Below are 16,204 nucleotides of genomic sequence, written 5' to 3' on the forward strand. Positions count from 1 at the left end.
ATTCCATCTGCTGTAGGCGTCGCAAAGTCTAACCACATTTGGAAATAATATTCCGACACAGCCTGCGCGCTGTCCTGGGCTCAAGATGTGTCTGTCAGCATTCAATTAATTGCATTGGACAACCTAAACTAATGCCAAGACAAGGCTGACATATCCGGTCATACTGTATGCAAGTGTCGCAAAGATGTTCCGCGTTCCGGTGATACTGTTACCTTGATTACTTGTGTGGACAGCTTATGGATCATACAACGCTTACGAAAGAGTCTAGAGGGAAAGTCCAATGGTATGAAAAGTGTAGAGATCTCTACCTATTTCTATTTACAAGAATTGAAGGAGGATAGGCTGGAGTGAACTTGTGAGTCGTAATCAATCGGACCCAAAAACGATTGCAAGATATCAGTCCCCCATCTTAAGCACAGTCGTAGGCACGAGTGCATCCACCAACTAAACAGATTAGCGTCGACGACATATGTCAAGGTAAAAAGAACTTACTGCATCCGTCGAGGCAAGCTTCAATACCTTGTGGTCCTGCAGCGACGCAAGAAGTTCCACAAGCCAGGTTGCATCTGGCCCTTGCGTCGCTATTACAGCATTGGTTGCGGAATGACCAGATGTGATCATTGAGGAAGTCCGGAACAGTGGCTGCATCACCAACCTGTTGCCAGTTTGCACCCTGACAGTCACGTTCACTATTGCCGAGTGAGTAAAACATCTGGAGATATAGTTGACACAGTCTTACCGGAAGAACGTAGTGCACGTTCCCAAGTTCTTAACCGAGCTAGCTGTGTCTCCTTTACCATTGAGGTTCCCTATGTTGTTGTTAGCTTCAGATTCTTCCATGTTTGAGATGTAGTGTCACATACAGCAATCGCTGCCGAGATTTTTGGTCTCGGAATGAGACGCTCCGCCAAAATTGGAGTGCTCGTACAAAGTGAATTTCACTTGTTGAGCTGAAGCCATGGAGGCAAAGAAAGCGATTTTGAGTAAGTTGATTTGCATTTTTGTAGTGGGATGGGAGTGGTGTTGTAAAGAGGAATCTTGTGTTGTAAACTGGATATCAGAGCGAGTTTGAGGAACTAAATGACAAAGGAATCAATGCGGGTTTTATATGCATCTCGGACTCGAGAGAATATCATGTTGCTGGCTTACATTGGGGTCCAAATGAAGATAGATGAACTCCGTGTCCGTACTAAAGAGCTGTGGTCTAAATGGCACAGCCTCCTCTGACTTTATTTTCATCGCTGTGCCGCACCTAGTGAGGTTGCATAGTCACGGCGATAATCCAACTAGGCAGGTTGATACGAGATACCGCTACCATGATCATTAGAAGGAAAATTCACTGCCTACCATTGAACAATAAAGTTCGCCTTTGACCTCATGAATCACCTCTATGCATAATGATCCTTCATATGGGCTACTTCGTTAGTTTGTCCCTTGTGCTATTTGTCCAGCCTGGGAACTCATATTGTGAGAATTCTGCCTTGCGCTTCTGCCATTAGGGGATAAAAATGCACTTGCTGCTTACTATCCAATACAATTATAGGCATACGATTTAAAAACAAAACCAAATGATGTTGCATAACATGAATATTTGGAGTCAAGAGAGACAAACTGAGCAGGTCTTAGTACTCTTTGATGTAATCCCTCCACAGACACCAAAATAAAAACACCAGACGAGACATGCATCTGGTCTAGCGAAAAAGAGACGGGAGTAATGATCATACGCCGAACGCAACAAATGCATAGTGCTGAACTAATGGATAACCCTAAACTACAAGCCTCACGCCAGTACCAAAAAGAAAAGCATCTATGAACTACCTGTTCGAAGCCAGGGGACAATACCCTTGCCCTGGCTTAGCGTCTTCTGCACTAAAGTACCAATCAAAGGATCAAGACCGGCATTTTTAGCACGATCCAGCCACTCCTCGACGCTGACTGTATCCATTGCTTTGCCCTGCTGCGTCTCAAAATAACCTTTCAGATCATCAACGGCAATCTTCTTTGTACCGCAGTGGTGACGATAAACCAACTTATCGTCTCTAGTTTCCCTGACTGTGGTGACAATGCCCTCAGCCACATTCTCGACAGGTACAAAGTCAAAGTAGCCCTTCCAGCCTGACAGTTCTGGGAGAGAGCTTGTCTCAGCCGAGTAGCGGAAAATGTTCTGCATCAAGTCATGGGTTGGCGCATTCATTCCCGTGATGTTGGCTGGACGGTGGATGAAGACTGGAAGACCCTGCTTTGCATAAGACTCTAGAATGTGTTCTGAAGCCCACTTTGAAGCGACATAACCGTATGATCCATCAACGGGTGGCTTGAAGTCGGAAACAGAAACCTCGGCGAGGCCGTCCTGTCCAGTGAGGTTGACAACACCACCAGTAGAGACGAAATGGAACGGAATTCCTCTCTGGACTGCCATGCGTGCAAGTTCCCGCGTTGCCTCGACGTTGGGACGTTGAAGGGACTGGTATGTCTTGAGGAACGAAACATCAGCACCATTATGGATAATACGATCGACAGACTGGGCAAGCGTGTCAAATTGTCCCTCAGACAATCCAAGGCGAGGAAGAGATAGGTCACCCTGGTAGCATGCGACTCGCGGAGAAGAGAGGATAGAGTCTAGTTTGGCCGAGGAACGAATGGCGAGGCAGTGCACCTTCGCTACATGCTTATCGGCGAGGAGTGACTTGAGGATGGAGAGACCCAAGAAGCCAGTGGATCCAGTCAGAGCGACGTGCAATTCGTCTGACTTCTGAGATACTGGCGACTCCATGAGTGAGGCAGTTGAGTCGATGTGAGTTTCCTCGACCCAGTCAATGGGCTTCGTATCGATGATCTCAGAGGACCCGTCGATCTTGGAAGCCATCTCGCTTAACGTGCTCGCCTGAAAGAGATCGAACACAGAAACAGCAACACCAAATTCGCGAGAGATGTGCTCTCTCAGCGTGACGATGCGAAGGGAGTTACCACCAGCAGCGAAAAAGTCGGTATCAGGTCCAATAGTAGCATCTGCAGCTACAGGTGGTAATGCCTTGAGCCATCCCAACTTGAGTCTCTCTTGAGTCTCAGAGAGTGGTTCTGTAATGCCATCGTCATCAAGAGGTACGGGAAGAGCATCGAGCGCGTACTGATCCAGCTTTCCAGAGGCGTTCATGGGCAGCTTGTCGGTGGGGACAATCCTAGCGGGGATCATGTATCGAGGAAGAGACAACTCCTTGAGCAGTTGCTTGAGGTAGGCCTTGGTATCGGCAGGACAATGGGCCTCAGAAATGATGGCGAAAGCAACTAGGAATGCACTGTCCCCATCACCGTTCTCGCCCTGTCTTAAGGATACTGCTGCCTCGGGAATGACACCCTTCGAGGCTTTGACGATGGTGTTGGCGACATCCTCAAGCTCGATACGGAACCCTCTAAGTTTGATCTGAGAATCGCCAGCGATGCGACCAAGGAAAGCAATGCGTCCATCAGGAAGGAACCTTGCTTTGTCTCCAGTGCGGTACATTCGAGTCCAGCCACGAGAGACATCGTCGGGCGAAGCAAATGGATCACGAAGGAACCTGGCTTGGGTGAGATCCTCCCTGTTCAGGTATCCAATGGCGATACCGCAACCACCAACGACCAATTCGCCGGCGAACCCAGGTCGGACAGGTTGCATGTTCTCATCCAAGATGTAGCAAGAATAGTTGGGAAGAGCGAGACCAATGCTTGGATTTCGTGTGTCATGAGGGGTGTTGTCGCTGAGCTCGTTTAGCCCACAACTACTGATGATTGTAATCTCAGTAGGTCCATAGCCATCGTGCAGGCTGAGGTTCTTGAGCCTAAGGCGCTTGAATTCGGGAGGGACGTGAGCGCGAACTGCCTCGCCAGAGAGCAAGGCAAACTCCCAATCGACACACTTTCTCAGATACTCATACCCATGATGAATAACTGCCAAAGCCAGCGTAGGTGTCATGAAAGTGTGCGTGACCTTCTCAGCGAGCATCAATTGGGCGATCTGCATGGGATCCTTGCGGGTATCACTTGAAGCAACAATAAGAGTTCCTCCAAGCATGGTAACAAGCGACATTTGGGTGAGCGACATGTCGAAGCCAAGAGGAGCTTGTTGAAGCATGGTGCATTTCCTCAAGCTGGTGTAGTGGATAAAACTCTCGATGTGATGTACCAAGTTGGTGTGAGTGAGTGCGACACCCTTGGGCACGCCGGTTGTTCCACTGGTGTAGTAGATGTAACCCATACCTGAGCCTTGAGAACGGTTTTCAATCTCGGGTGTGTCTGAAGAAGTCGGGTCAATCGCATAGATGTTAACGAACTTGGCAGCCGTCTCCAGTTCAAGTGCTGAGTCCTTGGTCGAGTCGTCAATCACGACTACGTCAGGCTGACAGTCGTTAATGATGAGCTGAAGACGCTTGATCGGGTTTTGAGCGTCAAGTGGCACGTAGACACCGCCGACCTCAGAGATAGCCATAAGAAGAGCGAAGATGTACAAGCTCGGTTCGCAGTAAACACCAACCTTGGAGCCCTGGGCGACGCCATCTTCGACCAAGGTAGCCGCAATCTGGTTAACCAATCCCTTCAATTGACGATAGGTCAACGCCTTACCACCATCGGTCTTGAGTGCAGTAGCGTCGGGCTGCTTCTCAACCCAATCATCAAAGTAGTGAGACAGCGTCCCAAAGCGAGGAGATGGAATCCTCTCACCCTTTCCGAGGCTCAGAGCCTTTTGGATCTGGGAGGTGGAAGGCTTGCAAACCTGACCAAGAGTCTGCGAAGACTCACTGGCAAAGAGAGATAGGACATCCGTGTACCGATCGAGAATGAACCCAAGCTCACTCTGAGTGTAGAGGTACTCTTGAGTCTTGACAACAATAGAGGTAGATCCATCATTGTAAGTCTCGATATCGAATGTCAGATCGTACGGATTATTCGCGTCCTTGAAAGTGACAAGCTGTGCCTGACAGTCTGCGAGGGGTACCTTTTGAGTGGAACCCATCTTGAAGTTGAGGACAACTTGGAACAAAGGACTGTGCATTGTGGATCGGGGAAGTTTGAGCTCGTCAAGAAGGACATCGAAGGGGATCTGCGAACGGGCAAGGGCATGGTTGGCCTTGGTCTTCGCGTCACAGGCCAATCCAGCTAGTGTCTGCGATGCTCGTGACTGAAGACGTAAGGGTAACAGGTTGACAAAGAAGCCGACTGCATCCATAAAAGCAGCATCATTCTTGTTGGCGTCGGTGATACCAATGCATACATCATTAGTAGAAGCGAGATCGGAAAGTACAACTTGAAGAGCCGCGAGATGGATGTGGAAGGGAGTCACTCCGAGATCTCTGGCAGCTGCTTTCGTCTTAGCGCCCGCCTCGGCAGGAAGCGTCCTCTCATACGCGCGTGTGGTGTAGTCAGTCAGAGGAATACGCATCTTCGTCTCTGCAAAGTCGAACACGGGTAGTGTCGGTGGGAGATCCTCAAACTCAGCCTTCCAGTAGTCGATAATGTCGGTTGGAAGCTTGGCCGCCTTCTGTGCGATAGCAAAGTCGAGATAGCCAAGCTCCTTGGGCTTGAGTGTTTGTCCAGAGTAAGCCATGGCTAAGTCCCGCACCATGATATGTGCACTAAAACCGTCGAGCGCAATGTGATGAAAGCCAAAGATGAGGTCGTGCTCGTCGTCCGAGTTGGGAACAATGACGACTCTTACCACGTCACCCTTCTCGAGGTCATAAGTCATCTTTTGCATACCCTCATACTCAGCCTTGGCGGTAGTGTTGTGCTTGACGTCCAAGCTGAAGGGGGAATGCTTCAGCACGGCCTGCCTAGGAAGATCGGTCTCTGTGTCAATGAAGAAAGCCGTTCGAAGAGTCTCGTGGCGCTGAATGACCTGTTGGAAAGCCTCACCGAGGTCCTTCAAGCGTAGAGGGCCACTGATGCGGTAGTGCATGGTGACATTGTAGGTTGTGGTATCCTGCAAGAATTGCTGGAGGAACCAGAGACGTTCTTGGGCGAAAGACAGAGGACCACTTCGGATGACAGTAGGCTTAAACAAAGCCTTCTCTTCAGAGTCAGCCTCACTCGTGGTGACTTGAGTGGAATTGGGCCGGGTGAAAGGCTCATGCTCGGTGGGCAGTGCTGATGAGACCGTCGTGGAAGCGTGGACGGTATCGAGGGACTTTATAGCCTCTTTTGTGACCTCAGTCTTGGACTCGATGGGCTGTCCAGAAACAGACGGTAAATTAGAGACAGCTGTAGAGCAAAGCTCCGAGATAGAAGCAGTATTGAGAATCTCCAGGACTGGAGTGTCAATGTCGAGCTCCTTGAAGAACCACGATCGGATTTCAGCTGCGATGAGAGAATCGACGCCCAGACCTAAGAGAGACTGAGAAGTCTTGATGGACCCCGCCTCGGCCTGAAGCATACGTTCGAGTTTGGTGCAAAACTCTTCCTCAACAATTGACAAGATCTCGGCTGCATCCTTGGCTTCCTCAAGACGTTGAGACATAGACACCTTGGTCGAGGAAGAACGCTCTTGACGTTCCTCCTCGAGTGTGTGGTGTGAGAAGCGCATGTTGTCCCGCCAGAAGTACTTCTGGGCATCGGGTTCGAGACTGTATCGATTGAGACCAGTAATGAGCTCAGGGCCACGGACGGAGTCAGGCTGACCAACGAGGATGGCTTGCGAAAACATGTTGCGGAGGTCAGTCTCTGAGATGGCCATGTAGTTGGAGCTTCGGAGAGTGGCTTCATATGCACCCGTGGAAGACACATAGCCAACACCGAGAACCATGCCGATATGCATCACAGAGGCAGCAAGACCTTGAGCACGACGCTGTTTGGCGATAGCGCTCATGAACAGGTTTGAGGCAGCATAATTGACCTGACCACGGTTACCGACGACACTAGCCAAAGAAGAGAACATGATGAAGAAGTCGAGCTTCTGGTCCTTGAGTAGGTCGTGAAGGTTCTGGGTAGCCTTGACCTTTGGTCCAAAGACCTTAAGGAAGTCCTGGACCTTGAGCTCGCTGAAAGTTCGATCAGACAGAAGCAAAGCAGCATTGGCAGCACCGCAGATGGGAGGCATCTGCTCGACAATCTGCTGGTAGACCTTTGTCAATGCGTCCCTCTCGCTGACATCAGCTTGGAACAGCTTGACTTGGGCGCCCTGCAATCGCAACTCCTCGAGCCAAACCTTGTCGATGGCATCAACGTTACGAGTAGTCAAAGCAATATGACGAACGCCGCAGAAGACCATCCATCGACAGAGAGCCTTTCCAAGACCTCCAGTGAAGCCGATCAGAAGGTAAGTCTTGTCTGATCGGAAGAGGCAAGCACCCTCAAGAGGTTGAATCACAGCGGGAATCGCAGAGTCCGTGGAGAAGTCAACCACAGTGGCGTAGTCCTTGATAGATACCGGCTTATTGGCCACATCGGTGATCGTAGTGACTGGCGCAACTTCATCCACGTTGAGGGTAGAGCGAATTGCGTCACGAACGCCGTGAATGATTGGGTCTTCAATGCCTTGGGGTTGGCTATCAAGCATATCTTGCAGCTGAACAACCTTGGAATAGGGCGAAACGAATCTACTGAAATGAGACCCGGTAGTATCGCAATCTCTACCAGAGAGATCTACAATCATCTTGGTACTTTTGGGGATGACCTGCTTCATCACGCGCTCAGGTGCTAGAGCGTGTACAAAGGTCACATCGCCCGACTTGGCCTTGCTAAAGTCAGATGTGGTCAGCACGACTTCAAGGCCAAGATCCGCAGCCTTCCGCCGAAGAGCGGCTCCAATGAAACCATCCGCCTCGTGAATCAGTACGGTTGAGCCACTTTCCACGTCTCCCAAGACCCTCTCAGCAGCGATAGTAAACGCCGCCTTGTGCAAAAGGCTAGAGGGCTCACCATCGCTGGCAGAAAGATCCCATACAAAGAACGGAGGGACAGAGATTCTAGACCGGTTGGTTCCAGATACAGCTAGAACTCGCGTTCTGGGTTCGCTATCTGTGTAGCCATGGCAGAGATATCCTGAAGACTTCTGGCCGAGCTTGAACGGGTAAAGAAGAGAGTGTGTGACAGTGATGTCAACCGGCGATGAAGAGCTGGAAAGAGAAAGGCAAGGAACTGGCTCGACGAGGACAAACTGATTACGTCTCTGCTGGATCTCAATTGTGTCGCCAGTAAGAGTCTTCTTTGTTTGAAGAGTCATCTTACTCGCGTTGAGTTGATCATTGAGTGCCCGATCGGACTTGACGCGTGGTATGAACCATAAATCATCCCGGAGGATCAACTCGGCTTCGATAGACCAGACAATGTCATCAGATTTGAGAGATCCTCGGTACATCAATTGAAGGAATGCTTCCACAAGACGGGATGAAGTATGCTCGGTGACATCACCTTCCATGTCGACGTGCTGCAAATTGATGTGGGGGTACTCAGAAGCCAAGCTACGACACATGCCGACAGACATGTTGGCATATGGATCTTCTCGCTGACATCCCTTTGAGACCCAAAGCACTTGGCGACACTCATTGATGAGCCTCTGAACTCCTCGGAGCTTGTCATCGGTCAGGTTTTTAAGGATGGGCTCGTCAAGGTCTTCCAGTACCAAAGCTGAACGAACAAGGATGTCAGATGACGCGAGCTGCTCAAAGCTCTCAACCCAGTTGATCAGATTCTCGGGGATACCGCTGATCTGGGTGAGAAGCTTCATCATCTCGGTTGACATATCCTTGTACTTGCCACCGACGATGGTGATGGAGTGGGAGGAGAGCCAGTCTCCAGAAGTAGCAAGAGGCTGCCTCAAAAGCTGCGTTCTGTCATCGACAGCCTGCGACAGCATAACAGAGGTCATGTACTTCTTGTCGTCCACAAAGTCATTGACGGTCTTGTCAACTCCCGAAAAGCCGGTTTGCTTCAACAAGGAATCCCACTGAGATACGGGGATTGTCGGTCCATAGCGACGTCCATCGTCACCTCCAAGCCACCATCCCGAAAGGCCGGACATCATGAGCTTGACTCGCACAATGTCACTTGTGACCTCCAACAGAAGGAGCTGACCACCAGGCTTCAGAAGCTTGCGGGTGTTCTTCATGGTCACTTCAAGGGACTTGGTGGCATGAAGAACGTTGGACGCGATGATGAAGTCGTAGTGTCCCTCTGGGAATCCTTGCTCTGTAGGCTCATTCTCGATGTTCAGAGGCTTGAAGATCATCTTGGCAGCCCAGTGGTCAAAGGTCTCGGCAGCTGCCTCAAAGAAGCCAGTGGAGATATCGGTGAATGTGTAACTCTCAAAGGTCGTACCAAGAGATTCGAGAATACCCTTCGTGGCACCTCCAGTACCTGCGCCAATCTCCAGAATGTTCATTCGGGGATAACGATGAGCAAGCTGCTTAGATAGGCGACCAAGGTAGACATTGGCCCTCTCGAAACCAAGACCATACTTGTAGATACGGTTTAGCATATCGTCCTTCACCATGTGTTCCAACATAGTAGTCTGCTTGCGGACGACCGCAGGAAGGTTCTCGCCCACAGCTTGGATAAGCTGAAGATCAATGCGACCGGGGAACTTGGAGAATTGCTGCATGAGCCAATCGCGAGAGTCAGACGACCACTCCTTCTTGATTGTGGGATGGTTGCCGGATTGGATCGAAGGGAAGAGGTGGTCAATCCACTCAAAGATGCGCTGGTAGTGCCAATCAAACTTGGGAACTTCATCGCGGCCGACAGCGTTGTTGAGTTCTCGCAGGTAAAAGTAAGAAAGACGCTCGCAGAGATCGACAAGTTCCAGGTCAGATACCGTGTCCGCCTCCTCTGTTTCCGCACTTGCAATTGCACTGGAGATGTCGACTTCCCATTCGGTCTTGGTGTAGAGCTCCTTCGCATTGCTGGGACCAGGTCGGAGGAGGGATGTACAAGTCAATCCCTCGAGTTGCAACACCGGCTTGTCATTGCTAGCCTCAAATACATCCATGTCTGCAGTAAGCTCGCGGTCATTCGTGTTAGTCAAGAAAGAGTCAATAACCAACTCATCGCCATGTCGCAGTTGACTTGCGTTGACAATGCGAAGACTGCGGAAGTAGGTGGGGACAAATGGTGCTTGAAGGCTTCCATCGTCAGGCCAGCAGTAAGCAGCAAAGATGGATTGGAACGCTGAGTCCAAAAGCGCAGGATGGATCATTGCTGCAAAGTCGGGAGCGATCTGTCGTGCGCGAGCTGATGCGAAACTCAATTGTCGCTCAATGCTGTCGAGGTGCTTGAACTCGCCGGTGTACTCAAGACCAATGCTTGTCAATGAGCTATAGAACCTCTCAACATCCACGGATGTCAAAGATGCGATAGGCTTAACTCGTGTAGGAAGAAGAGAAGCACCTTGAGTAGAGCCAAACTCGACACGAAGTTGGCCTTTCGCGTTGCACTTCCAGTTGCCATCGCGCAACGGCGTGGACAACGACCATGTAGCGGTCGCGTAGCTAGACTGATGGTCTCCAACCTCAAGGTTAAAGACAGTCTCAATGGCCTGTGAGTCCTGGCCCAATTGAATGGCACTCATGATGTGGACTTCAGTCAATTCCACAAGCTGAACCTCCTTAGTCTCATCTATAGCAGGGGCGGACTCCATAGCCATGACCAAATAGGCAGCGGCTGGTAACACAACCTGACCCTCGACCTTGTGGCCATCTAGCCAGGGCACGTCTTCGAGGCGTAGATGGTTCAGCCATCGCAAGCTATCGCCTGGATCCTCCACAGATCGCACTCCTAGTAGAGGATGAGGTGGGTGAGCACGTTGTCGGTACTTGAGGGACTTTCTGGATTCCCTCCAGAACGACTGTGTGTGATCCCAAGGATAAGGAGGAAGACTCGTTGTAAGAGTTCTGTTGGTAGAAACAGTAAAAGCTTGAACGTAAGAAGTAAAATTGACAGAGCTCTTGCCGAGGTGAGACCAGAGGAAGCCGAGAGTATCGCTCAAGGCAGCAACATCGTGGATGTTTCGAGACAAAGTAGCCTGGTACGGCAGTTGAGATCCCGTGGCACGTTTGTAGGTCTGGTTGAAAGGACCCTTGAGCGCAGGATGAGGTCCAACTTCCAGAGCGATATTGCAAGGCAATGTAGCGCCTGCGACAAGTTCTGAAGCCATGGAGAAGAGGACAGGGTTGATCATGTTCTCAACCCAGTACTCGCCAGCCAATGCTTCACCATGAAGCGAGGCATCGATGCGCTCACCCAGTACACTTGAGTACCACTCGCAAGCGTCATTGCCAGAGAGAGATTTGACCTTCGCAGACTGAAGCAGATTAAGATATGGCTCAGCACAAGGGTGCATGTGGTGAGAGTGATAGGCAGTATCAACCCGAAGAACACGAGCAAAGGTGCCTCGTTGGTCCAGCAACGCCTTGGCCTCCTCGATGCTTGCCTTGTCTCCCGAGAGTGTGGTGCTAGCCGGGGCGTTACTCGCAGCAACGTCAACGAGCCCATTGAAGTTCTCTTCGCAGAAGATTGAAGCTTCCTCGTAAGAGAGACCGACAGCCATCATAGATCCTGGAGCTCCATTTGTTCCACTGGCAAGCTTTGCACAGACACCACGGAAGTACGCGACCCTGATAGCGTCATGGAGAGAAAGAAATCCAGCAGCATAAGCAGCACTAATCTCGCCAGAGGAGTGACCGATGACACAATCGAAGTTGACGCCGACTTTGCGCAATAACTCGACAAGCATGAGTTGAACAGCGGTGCAAAGAGGTTGTGAGATGGCGGCTTCGCTTAGACGGGAGGTGTCTTTGTCGGCCATGATCTGCTCGGTAAGCGTCCAGGAAGGAGGCTCGGGTAGACTGGCTAGAGACTCTTCAAGAGTGTCCATCAGACTCCTGGCAAAGGGCGAGGACTTCAAGAGCTCCCTTCCCATAGCAGGCCACTGAGCACCTTGGCCGGTGAAGACACCCAGGATGCGCGGAGTTGGGCCTAGTGGGACGTCATGCTTGGCGGTTGGCAAAACAGCATCCTCTGCCGTAGCACTCTTCAACTTCTCTTGGAGACTCTCCAAGTCGTACCCGGAAAAGAAAGTCCTGATGGGAAGTTGCGAGCGTCTGTGAGCCAAAGTGTATAAGATACTCTCAACTTGGTGGCTTTCCGCATTCTCAAGGACCTGAGAAAGCTGAGAGATCTGAGCGCGCAATGAAAGGTCGCTGTTCGCTGACAGAACGAGCGGAGTAGAGACAACACCGTTGACTGATGTTTGTGAAGATGCATTATCGTAATTCTCGATGATGGCATGAACATTTGTACCACCAAATCCGAAGGAGTTGACACTGGCGCGTCTGGAAGACCCCACAGCCAATTTGGGCCACGGCTGTGACTCAACGGGAAGCTTCAGGTTAGACGTATAAGGCTTGACGGCTGGGTTCAAGTTCTCAAAGAGCTGGTTTGGTGGGATGATGCCTCTCTTGACAGCTTCAAGAGCCTTGATCATACCTGCAAGACCGGCGCATCCCTCAAGATGGCCAATGGCTGTCTTGACAGAGCCTACATACATGGGCTCATTGACGATATCGCCACTGCTGAAAAAGGCTTCTTGGATTGCGCGAGCTTCAAGAGGGTCTCCTGCGGGAGTACCAGTCCCATGAGCCTCAAAGAACTGACATCGATCTTTGAAGACGTCAAGACCAGCATTTCTGTAGGTTTGCCTGATCAGTGTCTTTTGGGCATCAGGACTGGGAAGGGTAATTCCGTTGGTGCCTACAAAGCGGTTAGTCTTATCTCAAGATCTTCATGGTCAGACTACTCACGTCCGTCTGAGTTGACTCCGATTTCTCGGATGATCCCCTCAATATGGTCGCCATCGGCTAAAGCCTGCGACAATGTCTTCATCATGAGGGCTGCTACACCCTCTCCTCGAGCGTAGCCATTGGCTGATTCATCCCACATCTTGCTTCGGCCTGTTGGGGAAAGCATGTGCAGTTTGGATTCTGAAATCATCATTTCAGGACCGAGAATAAGGTTAACACCTCCTGCACAGGCGATGCGAGAGACGCCGTTACGGAGGGCCGTGACTGCATCATAGACCGCGACAAGACTGGAAGAGCAGGCTGTATCGATAGTCATCGAAGGACCCTTCCAGTCGAACAGATAAGAAATTCGGTTGGAGAGGATGCTGCGAGCTGTGCCAGTGGCCATGTACTTGGGCATATCCTGAGGATCTCGCATGAGCATCTCATGGTAATCTCCGGTCATACATCCAACGTAGACAGCAGTGTCAGTTCCTTTCAGATCCTCCATGGGCAATCCAGCTGTCTCTGTCGCCTCGTATACAGCCTCAAGCAGGAGCCTCTGCTGAGGGTCCATGGCCTCAGCCTCACGAGGGTTGATCTTGAAGAACGAGGCATCGAACAAACGAATATCCTCGGACAACAGATACGCCTTCTTTACGTCGGTGCATCCGTTTTTGTCTCCATTGCTGCTGTAAAAAGCATCAACGTTGAAACGTTCAGGAGGGATGTGTGATTGAACGTCTCTCTTCTCAGTGAGAAGATCCCATAGTTTGGAGGGAGTGTTGGCGCCGCCTGGAAAGCGACAGGAAGTGCCAATAATGGCAATAGGTTCTTTTGTTAAAGATTGACTAGACATTATGGTTGAGTCTTATAGTCAGAAAATGTTGAAGATAGTCTTCACTGAATGTTGAATAGAGGGATAACGATGAATGCTGAAGAGCTTCTCTGATGATTGACTCCAGGCTCGATCGTATAAGTGTAATTCGAAGCATCACCGGCCGTCACCAATCAGTAACTCTGACAGTACGTAGTCTTTGTTCCGTATTTCTGTGGATTCTTGGGTCAGACAGGGGTGGGGATCCTGCACGTCTGAAGGATTCGCAACACCCATGAACACCTTCTTCTTTTACTTGATTTCTGGCCTATTCCTCTTTCTTTTCCATACATATTCTGAATGGGGCGATGAAATCCTCACACCGTAAGCAAAGATCGTACTTTACTGGCACACACCGGGTGGCGGCGCTGACCGTAGGATCTGACAAGCCGGCATTATCATCAGATGCTAGCTTGCCGTGTAATATGCCGAAACAGTCTATTCGTGTTTGCGGCTCATCATCGATGTTTGACTACATCTACGTACCGTACTCATGGAGTTGTTGACGACTTTGCATTCGCCCTCAGATTCACGATACCTCACAGTTTATCTCGAATTCGCTGTCTCTCGCAACTGCCCATCATGCACAAAGTTTTTCCCTCTGACTTTTTCAATTTCGAGTTCCTACGTCTCCTTGGCACTGTTCCCTTTCAGGGTGCCGAAGTTGGAGAATGCCTCACAACTGCTAGTCGCATCAAAGATGGCGACCCAGAGAGTTGGTACAAGGCCTGGAGAGAACAAGCCGAAAAGGCACAGGCTCTAGCTGAGGAAGCTGCTGCTGTCGGTGACAAGACAGGAGCATGCTGGGCTTACATCCGCTCAGCCAACTACTGGCGTGCTAGCGAGTTCCTTCTGCATTGCACTCCCAATGATCCACGAATCCTATCTTCGTCAAAGGCCAGTGTTGAGGCCTTCGACAAAGGATGGGTATTGCTAGATGCCACTGTCAAGAACTTCGACATTCCTTATGACAAAGACATCAAACTACCGGGAAGATTATACGTCCCTGCTCCCCAGCACAGACTACCTGGCAAGATCCCGCTCGTTCTTCAGACGGGTGGTTTTGACTCTACCCAAGAAGAACTTTACTTTTACGGTGCTGCTGGTGCCCTGCCTCGAGGCTATGCTGTCTTCAGCTTCGATGGTCCTGGCCAAGGTCTTCCTCTGCGAGTGGGAAAGCTGAGCCTTCGACCAGACTGGGAATCGGTAGTCAGCCAGGTCTTGGACTTCGTCACAGATGAAGTCGCTGCTGACTACGATCTGGATCTTGATCGTCTCGCGATCTTTGGAGCCTCATTGGGCGGCTATCTGTCACTACGTGCTGCCATCGATCCCCGTATCAAGGCATGCGTCTCTTGTGATGGGCCCTACGATCTGTTTGAGATCACTCGTAGTCGTATGCCACCCTGGTTCATCAACGGGTGGGTATCCGGCTGGCTAAGCGATGGCGTCTTCAATTGGGTCGTCGACCGCCTCACTGCCGTCAATTTCCAGATTGCATGGGAATTCGGTCACGGAAAATGGGTCTTTGGGGTAGATACCCCCGCTGATGTCCTCCGCGTGATGCAGCAGATATCACTCAAGGGCGGTTACCTCTCCAAGATCAAGTGTCCCACTTTGATCACTGGCGCAGCAGATTCGTTCTACTTCACGCCCGACTTGAACTCGAACCCTATTTTCGAGGAGCTAACCTCCTTGGGACCCAATGATAAGCACTTGTGGATTGGCAAGGGAGTGGAGGGCGGTGGTTTGCAGGCTAAGATTGGGGCTCTGGCTGTGGTTCACCAGAAAATGTTCTCCTGGCTGGACGGCACTTTTAGGATCAAGCGGGACGCGCTATGAAAGCTGATCGGCAGTTGTTGTGACGAGTTACCTATTTTAGAAATTTTCAATCTTACTCTATGTTTAGCCTGAACTTGTTCTCAGACACTAAGTACCCATGCAGACTGTAAGATATGATGTCTTAGGCCCATACACTTTGGGTCTGTCTCATCCTTCTTCCCAAATAGTATAGAATTATGCGCTTGAGGAATGAATTACCTTGTCAATAATGATGTTTACCTAAACGCGCCGGCTAAATTGATCCCACATCCCTTGATTATCTTACGACAAAAGCGACCGCCAATGCTGACTTTCAATTGTAGCCACGTGTATCCGAGATTGAATCTGTCATGGAACCCGCACATCCGAGACAAGTGGAGACTTAGCGAGATATCTACCTGCCGCTGGTATGGAAGCATGCTGGGGTAAGGGGATCAGAAACAATCTGTTTGGTTAAGCACAGGATAGATACAGATACGGAAGACCAGATTCAGCCATACGGCCCAATTATTCGAAGGATGGAAATGGCGTGCCATGCAGGTACGTGGGTGTTGGTTCGTAGGATCTTCACAGCGGGTAGTTAGTGACTAGTCTAGTGACTGGGTGTAGATGAACATGGGTGTCTACATTACAGGGGGTGAATCATGAATAGAGGCTCAGGGATACCGCTGCAGGGCTGAGGACAAGCACTGTTAATCATCTGATGGTGGATCCAGGTCGGAGGGTTTTAGAAATGCCAAGACTGTGAGGATGCAATTCA

The 16,204-nt window shown here is 50.4% G+C and overlaps 3 protein-coding genes across 3 annotated transcripts; 1 reads left to right on the plus strand and 2 right to left on the minus strand.

Annotated features, from left to right (window-relative positions):
• Positions 1 to 409: 409 nt before the first annotated feature.
• Positions 410 to 999, minus strand: FSST1_001394 (uncharacterized protein; the record flags this gene model as incomplete). Its single annotated transcript, XM_083227287.1, has 4 exons — positions 410 to 444; positions 493 to 689; positions 740 to 809; positions 864 to 999. 4 exons carry the CDS (start codon positions 997 to 999, stop codon positions 410 to 412), a joined length of 438 nt encoding a protein of 145 aa, XP_083091576.1.
• An 808-nt stretch (positions 1,000 to 1,807) lies between these two features.
• FSST1_001395 (putative hybrid PKS-NRPS enzyme) lies at positions 1,808 to 13,605 on the minus strand (the record flags this gene model as incomplete). Its single annotated transcript, XM_083227288.1, has 2 exons — positions 1,808 to 12,717; positions 12,768 to 13,605. The coding sequence occupies 2 exons, from the start codon at positions 13,603 to 13,605 to the stop codon at positions 1,808 to 1,810; spliced, it is 11,748 nt and encodes a 3,915-aa protein (XP_083091577.1).
• A 600-nt stretch (positions 13,606 to 14,205) lies between these two features.
• On the plus strand, positions 14,206 to 15,465 carry FSST1_001396 (alpha/beta hydrolase family protein; the record flags this gene model as incomplete). The annotated part of the gene is made up of 1 exon (XM_083227289.1): positions 14,206 to 15,465. One exon carries the CDS (start codon positions 14,206 to 14,208, stop codon positions 15,463 to 15,465), a length of 1,260 nt encoding a protein of 419 aa, XP_083091578.1.
• Positions 15,466 to 16,204: the final 739 nt, after the last annotated feature.

Source organism: Fusarium sambucinum, chromosome IV (assembly GCF_050947815.1).
Source record: "Fusarium sambucinum isolate potato_lamoka chromosome IV, whole genome shotgun sequence".
In the NCBI taxonomy this organism is placed as follows: Eukaryota; Fungi; Ascomycota; class Sordariomycetes; order Hypocreales; family Nectriaceae; genus Fusarium; species Fusarium sambucinum.